Source organism: Chionomys nivalis, chromosome 21, assembly GCF_950005125.1.
Source record: "Chionomys nivalis chromosome 21, mChiNiv1.1, whole genome shotgun sequence".
Classification (NCBI taxonomy): Eukaryota; Metazoa; Chordata; class Mammalia; order Rodentia; family Cricetidae; genus Chionomys; species Chionomys nivalis.
The window spans coordinates 44,069,041-44,084,094 of NC_080106.1; the positions used below are offsets into that span (position 1 = coordinate 44,069,041).

General features: G+C 41.4%; 1 protein-coding gene across 5 annotated transcripts in view; it reads right to left on the bottom strand.

Annotated features, from left to right (window-relative positions):
- The window catches only part of Inpp4b (inositol polyphosphate-4-phosphatase type II B), a 789,563-nt gene that overhangs the window by 359,538 nt on the left and 414,971 nt on the right, over positions 1–15,054 (bottom strand). For all 5 annotated transcript variants that reach the window (XM_057753361.1, XM_057753359.1, XM_057753358.1 and 2 more), the window contains 2 exons: positions 7,188–7,306; positions 4,805–4,921 (listed from right to left, as the gene is read on the bottom strand). In XM_057753361.1, coding sequence (XP_057609344.1) covers positions 4,805–4,921; positions 7,188–7,306 — 236 coding nt within the window. The remainder of the gene's footprint in view (positions 1–4,804; positions 4,922–7,187; positions 7,307–15,054) is intronic.

Consider the following 15,054-nt stretch of genomic DNA (forward strand, 5'->3'; position numbering starts at 1 on the left):
TACCCACTATGTTTTACTTTCCTTTATGGATAGTTATATATATATTAAAATATTATATATATATGTATATACACATATGAATCTGCCTTATCATCTAACAATTATGCTCCTCCATATATATTAAAAATAATAAAAGCACAGATATCTGATATTTCATTCATTGTTGTCAAATAGTAGAAACAACTAAATGTCAATCAAATATATATATGAACATATTTGATACATGTGTATATGAATATGATTGTTATAAGTGCTTAAAATTTGGGTTATATATTTTCCCTGTCTGTGAACACTGATTTTTTTTTAAAATAATAAGCTTTTAAGCTCTATGACAAGAGTGTTCCTAACACATCTGTTGAAATGGAAATGTACTGTGTGTGGGGGAGGTGAAGGAGAGCTAACCACCAATGCCTGTAGCACAGCACTATAGCCGAGCCTGGAGAGCTGAAAGCCTTTTAACATGACCTGAAATTCTCTAGACACCAGTTGCATCTTCAGGGTGAGCACAGTGATAGCACACTTAAGGGACTGTCGTGACAATGAAAGGGAGCACGCATGGAGCGCGCCAGAGAGTTTCAGTGGTCGGCAGTCTCAGCTGCCTTCTGTTTCCCTCTGACTCTTGCCGTTCCCTGATACCAGGGTCTGTGTCTTAACTAGTTAGACTGAATGTTCAGAGAGAGCCAGTGCAGAGACCAGAGATGAGAGAACCGAGTCCTTTTGTCTAGGGATTGATCTGTACTAACTGTATTCACCTGGGGCAGAGAACACAGGAAACAATACATTTACAGGCACTGTGGCTGGTGCTGTTGATGTTCTGTAAGGCTTTAGTGGACAGAGCAGTAACTGGCGGTTTTTAAATTGAGGTAGGCTCTATCTCCTAACCACAGGATTGTCTAGTGTCCACTACAGACTACCAGATTCTCTTATGAACTAATTCAGTCATAGATAGAGCAAAGAATTATTTACCTCCAGAGCAAAAAGCAGGTCAGTGAACACTTCTGCTAAACAGGGCAGAAATTCACATTTTAACCACAGGTAGAAGCAATGCTCTGACCTAATCATATGCTGGTTGATTGGACAGCCTTCCTCAGCAGGGCAGAAGGAACTTCATCCAGTGACTTCCAACACCCAGCTTGCATGAGAAAGAAGAGAAACCACTTTTGATACTGATATTCTTTGCCACAAGTTTCTCCTTGCTCAGAAGTTTCCACAGTAATATGAAAGACCTGCCTTACCTGCTTGTCCCTGAGGCTGATTATTGTAAATAACATCCTGAAAAATACATTTCAGGTCCCAGAAGATTTTATACCTAGCCCATGCATTTCTATCTCAGGCATTAAATCCCTACCAAGCAGCGGCATATTTGAACAACCCATTCAGAAAAATATTTTTTATTCATAATGAGGGAAGAACCAAAATGCTACAAAGTCTTGATAATGATCTTGACAGTTCCTGTCTTCCTCCTCAACTCACAGCCCAACAGTCACCATCTAGCTGTCCCAGAAGGCAGTGCCATGCAGGGCACTATGAACGAGGTGAAGGAGGGACAGTTACTCTGAAGCAACAGTCAGACTCCTCACGTTTGTTATCAAGATTAATTGTGTTTCTGCGGGAGTCACTGAGGTAATCAATCTTAAGTCCAGTTGATTAGAAGAATGTAAGAACAGCTAGGTAACAGTGTGCATTGCAAGAACACCCAGAGGAGAAGATCACCTTTTCTCTCTAGTAGCATCTAATACAAGTATGTCTGTACGGCAGCATAAAGCAGTGAGCTGTCACATGTATCCAACTGGTTAGCTCTGAGCAAGGATAAACTCCACAGGAAGACACAAGCAACCGAGTCTTGGGCTTCAGCCCACTAGAGGACTCAGCCAAATGAATCAAGAAGACCTGACTATTCCAAGTCTATTATGACTAAAGGTTGCTGGAACCATAATTAAAATACTTTAAAATATATGTATATAATCACCAATCTCCCAAAACATACACAAATTCAGTATCCTTCCTTTTGTCTAGAAATATGAGAATCTAAAGCACTTAGGTTTTTAAGCACATATAAGCTGTAATATAGCCCACCTACTTCCTCTCCCCACCCCAAAGGGAACCTCAACAGATGGTGGGAAGAGACGCAAGGTTGCATGTATCTCTGGGGACTATTAGCATATTAATGAACTGTGTTTCTGTTCACACTTCCATCACCAGGAAGGAACAGGTTCTGCTTTAGTTGACAGCGTTTGGTGAATGACAGCCGGCTGCATCTCTTATATGTTGAAATTTCCCACATTTTATTCTACAGCCAGAGTTTCCAGTTCACCCAATACGCTAATATGAGAACACTGCCAGTCAAAGAAGAAGGTCTCTCTCTCATTCTGCCAAGATATAAAAAGTCATGCTGTAGATTCCTGCCACCCTGGACCAAGCTGCTCGCCACTATGGCTCTGGTTTCCCTGGTCTGATAGGCAGTATGCCCGAAAAGTGAGGAGCACACCTTTCTTCCCTTAAGTTGCTTCCATGAGGTATTTTGCCACTGAGACAACAAAAATAGCTAAGAAACCTCTGACATTTCTAAAATTTAGCAACCATAACTCTTGGGGACAAACCTAAATTTCTGAAGCATAATATTCCTAAAACTCTACCCTGCTCACAGTCTCTGTCCTTTCTGTTGGTACTCGGGCATTGCGGCAGGACTGACTTTAATTATGTGTGTGATGAAGTAAAGCCAACTGTTTCTGCTCCCCTTCCTTGTCCTCCATTCACATCCTCAGATCATTATTTCCCGGTACAGATGCAACATGGCTGCCCACCTTCCATTAGAACCAGCTTCTCTCTCACTCCTCACTGGGTGATTTTCCAACCATTTCTTTCTCTCATCTGCCAGAAGTTTGTGGGGACAAGGAAGAAGTTGGGGACTTTGTGCATAACCCATCAGTCCTCATTCACATCCGCCCACAATCTCCATTTTCTTGTGTTGTTCCCCAAATCAAGAAAAGAAAAGCAAAAAAAAAAAATAACTCCCAAGAAGACAGAAAGGAAAAACGTTCCTAAATTCTTGCATCTGTTTTAGAATACAAATAGTGGAGAAGAGAGGGAGGAAAGATTGTAAGACTTAAAATCCCAGAAAGTCGGCTGTGAAAGTCTCTCCTAGAGCTGACTGTCTAGAAAAGACCTGAAAGTAGCAATGGTCAGGAAACATGGAGGTGGGGAGATTTTGAAAGGTCTCATGCCTACATAAAGAACTATAGGCAACTAACAACTTCTGAGAGAAAGAGAATTAGCCTCTCCCAGGAAGACCTCCCTTACTGGCCATCCAATATAGAGTGGTCGCCCTAAAGTCAGATTCACATAAACAACAGTTGAATTAAAATTCTCTTTTAATTAAAAAAATTGGTTTTTTTTTTTTTTTTGAAAAGAGAAAAGCTACTAAAAACCAAAAATGATTTTGTTCATCAGACTTTTATTTGGCTTTTACCTGTTATGGGAAACTATTATGCAAAATGATGAGTACAATAATAGTAATTACTAATTGTTCATGTCTCTGCATATGCTGGACCCTAAACAGTTTCCACACATTTACTCATTTTCTCCTTATAACAATGCCTCAAGGAGGAGCAGATATAGAAAATAAGTTCTCTTAAACACAAGGCTGGTAGGTGAAATAAATCCAGAATCCTGGGCAAGCAACTCTCTTCTTTAGTGACTACTATGGCTATTTCTAGCCCATAAATATGCCTACATTTAATGGGGCATTTATTCCATAATTTATAAGAAGAGAACCTTCTTGGTTTAATGTATATAAACATACATAAATCTCTTTAATATATGTTTCCTTACCAGTACTACTAAATAACCTTACCAGTACATGTGAGCTCCTTCGACTACACTGTATAGAGTTATTATGGCCAAAGTAAAGAAGAGTGGGGAGGTACACTTCAACCCTTGAGTGGGTCTTCAAGCCCATTCTCCTCCTGTGGTTTCAACCAGAGCCCTCCTTGGAACTTTCTGGTCAAAGTGCCATCAAAACTCTTCCATGCCTCTTGCTTCATATTTGAGTATTAAAGTCCCATCATTCTGCTGCCTTAGAAACACATAGACCTCCATATTATCACAGATCCTTGAAGGGGAAGGCCAGCTTCCCTTTCTCAGTATCCACCAGCAGCGTCAGGACCTGGTCAGGAGTTAAAAGTCACATCTTCCTGGACTATATCAGGACACCTAAATGCCTAACCAGGACAAGGGCTTATTCGACAAGAAAATCAAACAGGATAGGAATCTTGAAGTATCTAGGCCAAAAGGCTATTGAGACTTTGGAAGTCCTTGGTGTAAAAGAGCTGAGTAAGCCTCAGTTGAGAGTTTCCACGAACTCTTATATTGGGTAGTAACAACATCAGGAAAAAAATAGTTTCTCTAGACACAGTATAAGAAGACAAATAGTGAGAGTGGAGTACCATCAGTTGTCAGTTTTTGGCAGTTACAATATCTTAAAAAATGGACTATTATTTAATCTGTTCCTTCACCCAAATTATCGTCCGATCAGCTTAAAATTGCAGCAAATATCTAAGCCAAGAGATTAAATCTTAGGAAAGAGAGATAGGTCTGTTCAGCAAGTCTTTGTCCCTAGCTAATTGCCATGCTGGGAACAAGCCAAATGAGTTTGAACAACACACAGTAAAGTACAGCCACAAGACAAATATAAGTGCAGTCCAAACAGCCCTGATTAAAAATTCTGGTAGCGTCCAAAGTCCAACAGCTTGGCAAAGTCTAAAACCCACCCTCTATTCCCAGAGAAAGAAGTTCAAGTACTTACAGTGTCGTGAGACTTATCCTTGACATCATAGACTGTCAGTTTTATTCTAGTCTCTTCATAGATGGGGTACTCGGATGGGAATGTGACACCCGTCAAGAACAGTGGGTCTTTTGTTCCCTGAAAGAGCATAAGCAGATAACTTGGATTCAGTAAGGCAGCAACTGTAGCTGGCAGCATGCAGGGACAAATGAGAACACAGAGAGTGTGTCTTTGCCTGCTTTTCTAGGAATGGTTCTGTGAAAAGTGAGATCTGAAGAGCCAAGTGTTGCTTGTGGGCCGTGAGCCCAGAGCCCCACTGTACTGATGGCTACTGAGTAGGTGAACTTGCATTTTTTAAGTGACTAAGGACTTTAAAATAAACCCAGTTTTAAAAGTTGTAATCAGAACCTATCTTTAGGACAAGTTGCCAGCACATTTGAATATATACATACACACACACTCACACACACACATATAAAATACTACATATATATATTTATTATTGAGACAAATAATCGAAGATATCACCTCGCCAAATTGAATGAAGCTATTTTCTTCAACCATTGGTAAATGCTATGCTATTTTTTTTAAAAAATGTTTTTTCTTACTTTGCTTCAATAGAAGCTATGCTCTATGAGTGTGTGATTGTTTTTAGATGTTTAACGGTGACCTTTCAGTCCACAAACAAACTTGAAAACTAGTGAGAAGTCGTCTAAACTTGATAGATTGGAGAAAAGCAATTATTGTTTGGAATGTGGTCACCAAGACATTTTAGGGCCTCGGAACCACTGTTAAAAAGCTGGTCTCTAACACGGCATTTTACACACACACGTGCAGCCAAATATATTGGAAAATGCATTTAAAAGTCTGTAAGCCAATAGTCTACTAAAACTTCTGAAAGTCTGTGGTACTAATTTACTCATCTTTTTATTCTTCAAAAGGCAAATGGTCCTCTCTCTCTCTCTGGTTTTTTGAGACAGGGTTTCTCTGTGTAGCTTTGAAGCCTATCCTGGAATATAGCTCTTGTAGACCAAGCTGGCCTCAAACTCGCAAAATGGTATTTTCTTGGCCAGACATATTTGGAGACAGGCAGTAAATAAAACAGCTAAAAGAATTATGCATATTCTATATAAAAGTCAACATAATTTACTTTTATAGTTATGATAATAGATTTCAAAATATGTGTGTTTTATCACAGGAGAATAAATGAGGGTAGTAGAACAAAATAATAAAAGCAAAATCAAGTTACTTTGAAATTTGGCAATGTTTAAAAATAACCAAGTTATAATAATACCTGAAGTTTTTCATTAAGAAAATGACTTTATCTACTTTTAATTGAACTATGAGCTAATTATATACATTGTGCTGGCCTTAGAACTTAAAGTCTTCAAAGGGCAGATTCAGGCCTGCGTGAAGGAACAGACGCAGGGTTACACACAGGATTTAGGTCATTCTCAGAATAGAAATGACTCTCCTGCAGTCTGAATCATTAGTTCCATCTACTGCTTCAAAGCAAACGGTGAGCCGGCTAGAGCAGACTGCCTACGTTCAAACTCCACATTCTCAACAGCGGGGCTCACAAGAGAAACAAAAGAAGCTGAAGGAGCTGCAGGGACACTCTCCAGAGCCCCAGATGTTCAGATAAGTATCTGTCGCTCACTGAGGTCCTGAAATGTGTCAGGAGAACAAAACCATCTAAAGGGAAACTTGTCCAGTCGAAGTCGAATGTGAGCCAGCACAATAATGAATTTCCCGATACCTGGTGAATGTTGCATTAGCAACAGTAAATGTAAATAGGAAATCTCTCATGTGTAAATGAGTAACATTTACACATTTTGCCCGGAAACATTATAGCTAATCAAGTTAATCACCTTCCTTTCTTTGGAAAACACTGTGCTTTGACAGACACATAGTAGAGAATACAAAGTTTTCACTACTGGGCTGGAAAAACCGTAAAGAGCAAAATCCCCTTCACCTGTTCTTAAACTCTGTACGTTAAACTTTTTCCATCATTAAATGTGTTCATTCTCTTTAAAATCAATATAGACAGTAGATCATATACATGGACACACACAAATAGTTAGGCAAGTATCCTGTTCTCTTGGAATTCACAGTGGAAAGTTTTCGGTGGAAGAAAGCTAAAACCTTTCCAAAGGAAAGTCAAATTCTTTCCCATCTGTTTATTCTGCATGTGCTTCAAAACCTCAGATCTGTGCTCCTTAATGACAGAAAGCAACTGCAGGACCAGAGACCACAGGCTAACTTATGTCAGCTGTTCAGAGGGGCGGGAGAGAGGCAGGGGTGGGGGGAGGAGGGAGCGGCATGCAGGAGGCACAGGGACAACAGCGCGCAGCGAGAGGGAGAGAGACGACAGGCAGGCTAGAGAAACCCATGCCAGGCTCACCTCCACAATCTCCGTGCTGGAGTACCTCGTCAGGGTCTGCTCCACCGGATGAATGACTGAGATCTGCACTACTGTGTTCAGTTTCCGATCCCAGACGGGAGCCACAAGATCCTTGCACGCTGGCAACAGCAGAAAAAGAAAGAAAAACACCTCACTCGATCTCTTAGGGCAAACTTCTGTCCAGAGCTGAAACAAACTTTGCCTACTCGCCGAAGGAAATCTCTTGGACCTCAGCTGGCTTTACAGAGGAAGTCTCTTGGAAGTACCTTACAGAAATAGGAAGTCACGTGCTGCCAAGCTGAATTGAGAGTTCATTTCCACTGACCACATTTGCAGCACATGCAAGTCTCGAGTGCTCGGGGATCCCAGATCCAGCGTGTGAATATGTCGGCACACAGCTCCCGGTCTGCGGGGACTCTGACTAGCCATTAACCCCTGGGCTTTCATTCACACTCCTGCATCTTGCAGTGAATGTGGCCACAGCCAGGAAACTAAGATGTCTCTTGTTGACACTCTGGCTGGGTTAAGACGAATGTCTGAATGCACTCTTCACGTTCCTCCCCTACCTGTGTTAGAACTGGCCTCCCCCAGTCCTCCACCCTGCGGAAACAGGAAGAGTGATTACCCTACCAAACAGCTCAAGCACAAGAGGAAGCAGGCAGGGGTTAAAGTGCCCTCTGTCTGGAATTCAGTCCTGTCCTGGGAGAAAGCAACTCCAATAAGGACTGGGTAATTGCTGCAACCAGTCGAGTCTGGTTGCAGCTCCAGCACCATGCCATATTTACTGGAGTATATTCTCCTTTCCCACAGCAGTCCCTAGTTTTGGAAAAGGAAAAAGAATTAGGGGGATTGGTTTTAATTCCTTTTCTTAATACATCTGGTATTGCTCTCCTACCTTCTCCGCGCTCTGATTTTGAAATAGTGAATTTTCATGGATTTTTTTTTTAATTTCTACTTCTTGAAATCAACCACTAAGTGTGATCAAAAAATACCTCATTCAGCAGAGATGGGTAAAACTGCTGGCCTGCCTGCCACAGGCTGCAGCTACAGCTAGGGTAAAAAAAAAAAAAGCCCTGTGAGTGATACATGGTGATGTCCAGGGCTCCAGACTGTCCCCAGCCCACTCAGTGACCAAGAAGACAGGCAGAGGAGAAGGGTGTGTTTACACTCTGCAATGGTACCTCTGTAATTTGCAAGGCCACTAGGACAAAGGTAACACAGCTTAAATTTGAAACTTGAAGGCGAAGCAATTTATAGATGCAATTATCACCTTCCAACGGCTAGCAGAGCTCCTTATTTATAGAAACAGAAGGAGACAGAAAACACAGGCCCTTTGAAAGGAAACCAGCCTGGTTTAAGTCCAGTTCTGATAACCAAGCAATGCTGGGGGACTATGCAACTTCTTCACTTCTTGCCAAACTAGGGGTCTTTTTGTTCCTGTCTAGCATTTTGCTGTTATATTGTCCTTACTGAAACCACACGGCTTAAGCAAAAGAGAAACGCTAAATGAAAGCACGGGTGGAAAACAGCCACAGCTTACTTGGCCTGCACAATTTTTGAGGCATTCTGCTCATTGCTAAACCTTCAGAGTGCATCAAAAGTCCTTGTCTCTGTTCTCTCTTTAGCATGCCGACATGATCTTTTGCATAGTGGATCTGCCGATGGAAGTCCCACTGTTACTATCGTTTATTGCTTACTCTAATAAATCTACTCTTAAAAAACAAAAACCCCACCTACAAATGATTTCTATATATCAATATATCGCTGGGAAATTTCTTGCACTGGAAGGTTTCGTGCAATTGTTCTTTGGTGGTCATTCTCGTCATTTCCTTTACTTGCCTTTTGAGTGTGTTTCACTGAATTGGACCTTTTGGCTTTCTGCTCACTGTGAATGTCTTCTGAAGCTGACGAGTATCTCGTCTTTGGGGTTTAAAGCTAAGGGCTTTGAGTTTCAAAAACACACATCTCATCCACTCTCTGGTGGCGGCCTCACCCCTGCCTTCTGAGCTCTTGACACCTTTGATCAAAATAAGTCACACCTCTTCTGAGTTCTTATCGGCTGTGGCTGTGGTTCTTCCCAGAAGCGAGCAGCTATTCTGTGGTTCAGCAGAGGGCCTCTTGGCTGCACTTCCCGTAAGAACAGACAGCACATAAAACCAAGGTTTTGTGCAGCTCTCCCAAGGCCCCAAGAGTGAGCCAGGAAGAGCACTGACAACACCGCCATTTGTATTCAGCTACTGTCTATGTTTAAAGCCAGGCACAGAGAACAACAGATACAATAGTTACATTGGAGACTGTGCTCTCATCTCTCTTCTACTTGAACAGCAGCCCATGGCATTTACTGTTTCTTAATGCTAAGTCAGTGAGAGACAGAGAGAGATCCCAAGATCCAACAGAATTCCTAAAATGTAGCCTTGGATTTCCCGTTTTCTAGTTCTGTGACACAGAGTAAATAAATCACAGACTCTGCCACTCAACTGCCTCATCTGTAAGGGTGGAAAGAACATGGGCCTCTTATGATAAACTTCTACATGCAAGACTCATGCTTACAAATAGCATTATATTAATATTTAACAGTATTTGATGTCATTGCTACTTAAATAAACTTTATTGGTATAGTTCTACTTAGATCACTCTGTAAAAACTGTTGCCAGATCTGTATCTCTTTATAAGTGCCAGTCTATGACAGACCACATATCAAAAAGTGAAACAGATAAACATGAATCTATGTCTCCTGTCTGCAACTGCCCCTGGAGGGCTCGTGAAGGCTAAGTCAGTGCTTACTGCATGGAGATGCTACTCATTTGAGCATTATGAAATCTAATCTGCCTGGGATTTTTCAGTAGTCAATAAAGATTTATGGTGGGTTGAATGAGAATGGCCCCCCATAGGCTCACATATCTGAATACCTGGTCCTTAGTTGGTGGAACTGCTTGGGAAGGATTAAGAGGTGTGGCCTTGCTGGAGGACATGTGTCACTGGAGGTGGGCTTTGAGGCTTCAAAAGATTTGTGGGATTCCCAAGGCTCTCTCTTTGCCCCTGTTTGTGGATTAAGATGAGAGCTCTCAGCTACTCGTACGTTCCCCCATCATAGATGCTAACTGAAGTACCGGCCAAATGGAACTCTTTTTCTATATATTGTCCTGGTTGTGACTTCTTCTCACAGTAATACAAAGTGACTAAAACGAGAACCCTGAAAGTGAGCTCGCAGAAGTCACCCCCCTTCCACAGCAGTCTTCCCCTGGCTCTACTTCTCAGGAGTTCTACTCCAGAGTACCCTGGATAAGCAGCCTTCCCCAGTGTCTCCCACCAGAGGACTGCAACATCTGCGGATTTTTGCTTCTGTTTTATTTAAGAATTCTTACTGCATCCCCCAAAAGCTCCATGAGTGTTCAATGGTGGCTGGAGAAGAAAGGGAGCATTTCCTAGTGGTGCAGTCACTGGTAAGGTGGCTCTGTCCTTATAAGTGTCACCTTGCTGGCAAGAAATCCTAATTAGACACACTTGGCCTTCAAAATAAACACATAAATGACATGAACGTAGAAGGGAAGTGGTCGGGAAGAGTGGAAATAAGGCAGTCATAGAGAGTATTAGGTGATGAATACTATCAAAATACATTATATACATATATGAAAAGATCTAAAGAAATTCATAATTAGGCATAATTAATTTATGATAATGAAATGAGAAAAATACTTATTAAATGGTTGATTAAAAATAATTCTGCTTTAACTAAATGCTATTAGTAAGTGATGCATTCCTCAGTGGCTTTTTAACTTTTGTGTCTGCCTTTTTACTAATTTTCTTTGGACTGAGCCATTGAAAAGCATTTCCCAAGATCAAGAGCTTAAAATACCTATGTTGAAAAGTTGGGATGAAAATGTGTTCATTCCATTGACTGGCTGTTTTACCCTAAAAAAACAGAAAGGAGGGAAATGGAGTAATTGACAGAGATTATAATTTTTGGTTTTCATAGAAAAATATGAACTAGTTATAAATGAGTCTTTTCCTGATGACTTTACATAGCATCTTGCATCAGGAGGGTCCCCTTTCTTCTTCCAATGACGTTGAGCCAAGTGGCTGTAAAACTTAACCCGGCTCAGGCATGTGCAGGGGCCAGGCAACTCTCCTCTTGCAGATGGAAATGCAGTGATGACAATAAAGGGGACATCTGAATCTTGGGAGGAGACACAGGAGCCACCAGAAGAACATGAAACAGCAGCCAGTGTGGCCACATTCTGGGATTTGTTCAAGCTCTGAAATCCCAGTCACCCTGCGAGTGAGCACTAGAAAAGCCACAGTACCCACCCTGGGCTAACCTCAGCCTGGGGGCTAGAAGTTACCAGTGTCTGTTCCAGATGCTTGCAGCATGACTTGGATGTCTAGATAAAGAAAAGAATGGCTTCTGCTCTGGTAATTATTCTATTATTTGAGGATCCTGAGGTCAAAGAGAGGGCATCTTTGGGATTGTTCAAGCCAAAGACTCCATCATCCACAAAACACTGTCACTATTAAATAAAATCTCAGCTTGTGTTTCAAGCAGCTACATAAATCATGCCGTGTCTATTAGGCCCAAGGAGTCTCTCCATCACTCTAGGCAACTGTAGTTGGAAGCTGAAAACAATCTCCTGACTCACATCAGAGAATAGCACAACTGTCCTTTCAAGGAGGTCTGAGCCTTACAGTGGATGTGGGGGTACAGGACTGAGGGAAGACAGATGCCAGCTTTGGGGTACCTGTATTCATAGATAGCCCAGACAATCCTTTCCTTCCACCCAAGAACATTTCTCCTGTGAAGCTCGATCCTTTTCTTGCCTTACCAGCATCCATCCAGTGTTACTCACAACTGGCAATGTTTCCCCTCTTTATCCCCTTTCCCCCAGAACTGAACAGATGAGGAGTGGGGAAGTGAATGGGGTACCATGACAACTTTCCAGAGTTCTAAAATTCTCTGATAAGATGAACCAAAGAAAATTGAGGCGCAGAGGAGACACTGCATAGTATAATAAAGAACTGTTTGGATTTTTATTTTGTTGTCAAGACAGGATATCATGTATCCCAGAGTGGTCTTGAACTCTGTGTTTTTGAGGATGGCCTTGAACTTCCAATCCTACAGCCTCTACTTGATTATAATGGGTCAGGACACATGCCCACCCACAGTTTATATGGTACTGGATAGGGACCCCAGGACTTCACATGTGCTGGGATAGCGTGCGTGCTACCAATAAGTTACATCCCTAGCCTAAAGAAGGTTTATCTTTTTGTTTTTTTTTTGGTTGTTTGTTTTTTGCTTGTTTGTGTTTTGGCTGAAGATAACACTGTGCTTACTAGTTGCATCATTCCTGAAGAACTATGGATTTTTGCAAATGACTCATTCTGTTTGACCCCCTGCAAACAACAATAAAGACAAGGTAGAATTTGCATAAAAACCATATAAGGTAATGATAGTAGTTGATATTGGTTATCAACTAGACAGGATCTAGAATCGCATAGAGACAAGTCTCTGGGAATGGCTGTAGGGGATTATGTATATTAGTTTAACTTAGATAAGAAGAGTCACCCTAAATGTAAATGGCAACTTTCCTTGGAATTGGGTCAGAGCTCAGAAAGATTAAAAAGCAGAGAGTGATCGGATCAGCAGGATTCATCTTTCTGATTCCTGACCGTGGATGCCACGCGACCTGGTGTCTCCTGCCACTCCACATGACTCCCTGCCATGATAGACAGTACCCGGGAACTAGGAAACCAAATAAGCCTTTTCTTGCTTAAATTGCTATTGCCAAAATTCTTTGTCATAGTATTAAATCAAATAATAAGATTATGTGTGTGTGTGTGTATGAGAGTGTGTGTGTGAGAGTCTTCATATGTATGTGTGTATGAATGTGCATGTGTCTAAGAGTCTGTGTGAGTCTGTGTGTGTGAGTACGTATATGAGTATATACTCTGTGTATGTGAGTGTATATGTGTGTGTCTGTGTATGTAAGTGTGTGTGTGAATATCTACGTGTGTGTGAGTGTGTATGTGTGGGTATATGTCTATGTGTGAGTGTGTGTATGTGTGAATATAGCGAATGTGAATGTGTGGGGGTGCTTGTGTGTGAGTATGTGTGTGTGTGTGTGTGTAAAAGGCTGACCTTGTGAGGCCTCAGTCTCCCTAGTGCTCGTATTAAGAACTTGCATTACCACACCAGCAAACCCTTGCAATTAAAAACAGTAAAGCAGAACCGAGGGTAGAGCACCTTTGCACTAACGCACGTGTAAGGAACTCTGCGCCCTGACTGTTCTTAGGGAAATATGAAGCCTGTGAAGACAAAAAGAGGTCACACCACACAAGACAGGAAGTACTCTAGATCCGATGTGTGGCCTTACACCCACAGGGCTTTAGAGAAATAAACAGTGCTTTCCAGCTTGTCCCAAATGACAGACACCGTTCTTATCCAAACACCTCTGCAATCAGGATCTGCCTCTTCCTTGAGAACTAAGGGAGACTTTTGCAGCCTGAGGACAGGGTCTTATCTGTAGCTCAGATTCTTAATGTTTGGTTTTGTTTCTCCAAAATACCACTTAGACGGTGTTTCTTCTTGTACTCTAGAAAATTAGATTCTACTGATGAATTGATACACCAATTTTGCTTGTGTCTGCAGTCCAATAAATCATGGGATTTCATTGCTGGGCTTCACAGTTACCAGTCTACACCAGTAATTACATATAGATTAAGTTAATTTGCATCATACAGAGAAAGATGTAGAACACTTCAGAGTCTAATAGACCCTCTCCCTAATTGCTTCTCCAGGGTGTTAGGCTTTCTTATTTTCAGTTGCCTCTGACTGGTGTTTGTTTGCTTTCCCCCTTCTTTCCCTCAGGAAATTTAAGGAACAATTCCCTGAAGCCTAGGATGCCAGTCCTTATACCACAGACCTCCCGAGTAGATTTACTGGGCAATGCTGCCTAGTTCCCTGACTAGATACTTAAGAACACAACTGGGTGAAGGAAAGGGGTATTATGTACGGTGTTCCTGCCTGGTACCCACGCTGCCACACAAGGAGAGCTCCATGGGCAGCTGGGCATCCTCTGTAAGATGATCTTAGAGCTGCTTCCTAGAAGAACGTAACTGTTACGGTACTGAGCTGATCTATAGCCATTGGCATAGCTCTCCTCCACATCCATTCTCTGCCCCCTGAAATTCTGAGCTGTCTTTAATTTATTTACTGTTTTTTTAATCCTTTGTCTCTTTGCTCCTTCTAGTTTTTTTTTTTAATGAAAATGTCTGCTTTCTGTAACTTTTCTCATAGGTTTTATTGCTTTCTGTTTTCTTCTCTAATATCTCAAATTACACTCTAACACATGTTCCTCTCATCATCCTGAAAGACAGGTCACAGGAACCGCTGCTTGAGTGTTCATAAAATCTGAGACGCACAGGGTCAAGGACAAATGACATTGTCTCCTCTCAGTTTACTAACCATGTTTGAAACCTCTGTAGGCATAATAAAAAATGTTAATTTCTCCTTAAGCTTTGTGTGGGTGATTTTAATTAACATACACTTCCCTAAAGAGACTATAACCATGTATAACTGCCAACACAACCAAGAGTTATTGGAAAAATAAGATTAAATGTATAAATGTGGGCATGTAGAGGAAACACTTGAAGCCTTAGAAAGCTTTCTTCATTTCTATACATTTTTATTTTCTCTTTCTAGTTACCTGCTTAAAATAAGATTTAAAACAATCTGATTTCCAAAGTTCAAAGTCACTATATTTCTCCCAAGAAAGATAACATCCACATTCATGTGACTTGGACTAATAAGAGATGAGCAAAGGAATGGATGGAGGTTATCCTAACGTCGGAGTTCCTAAGGCAAACTGGAGTA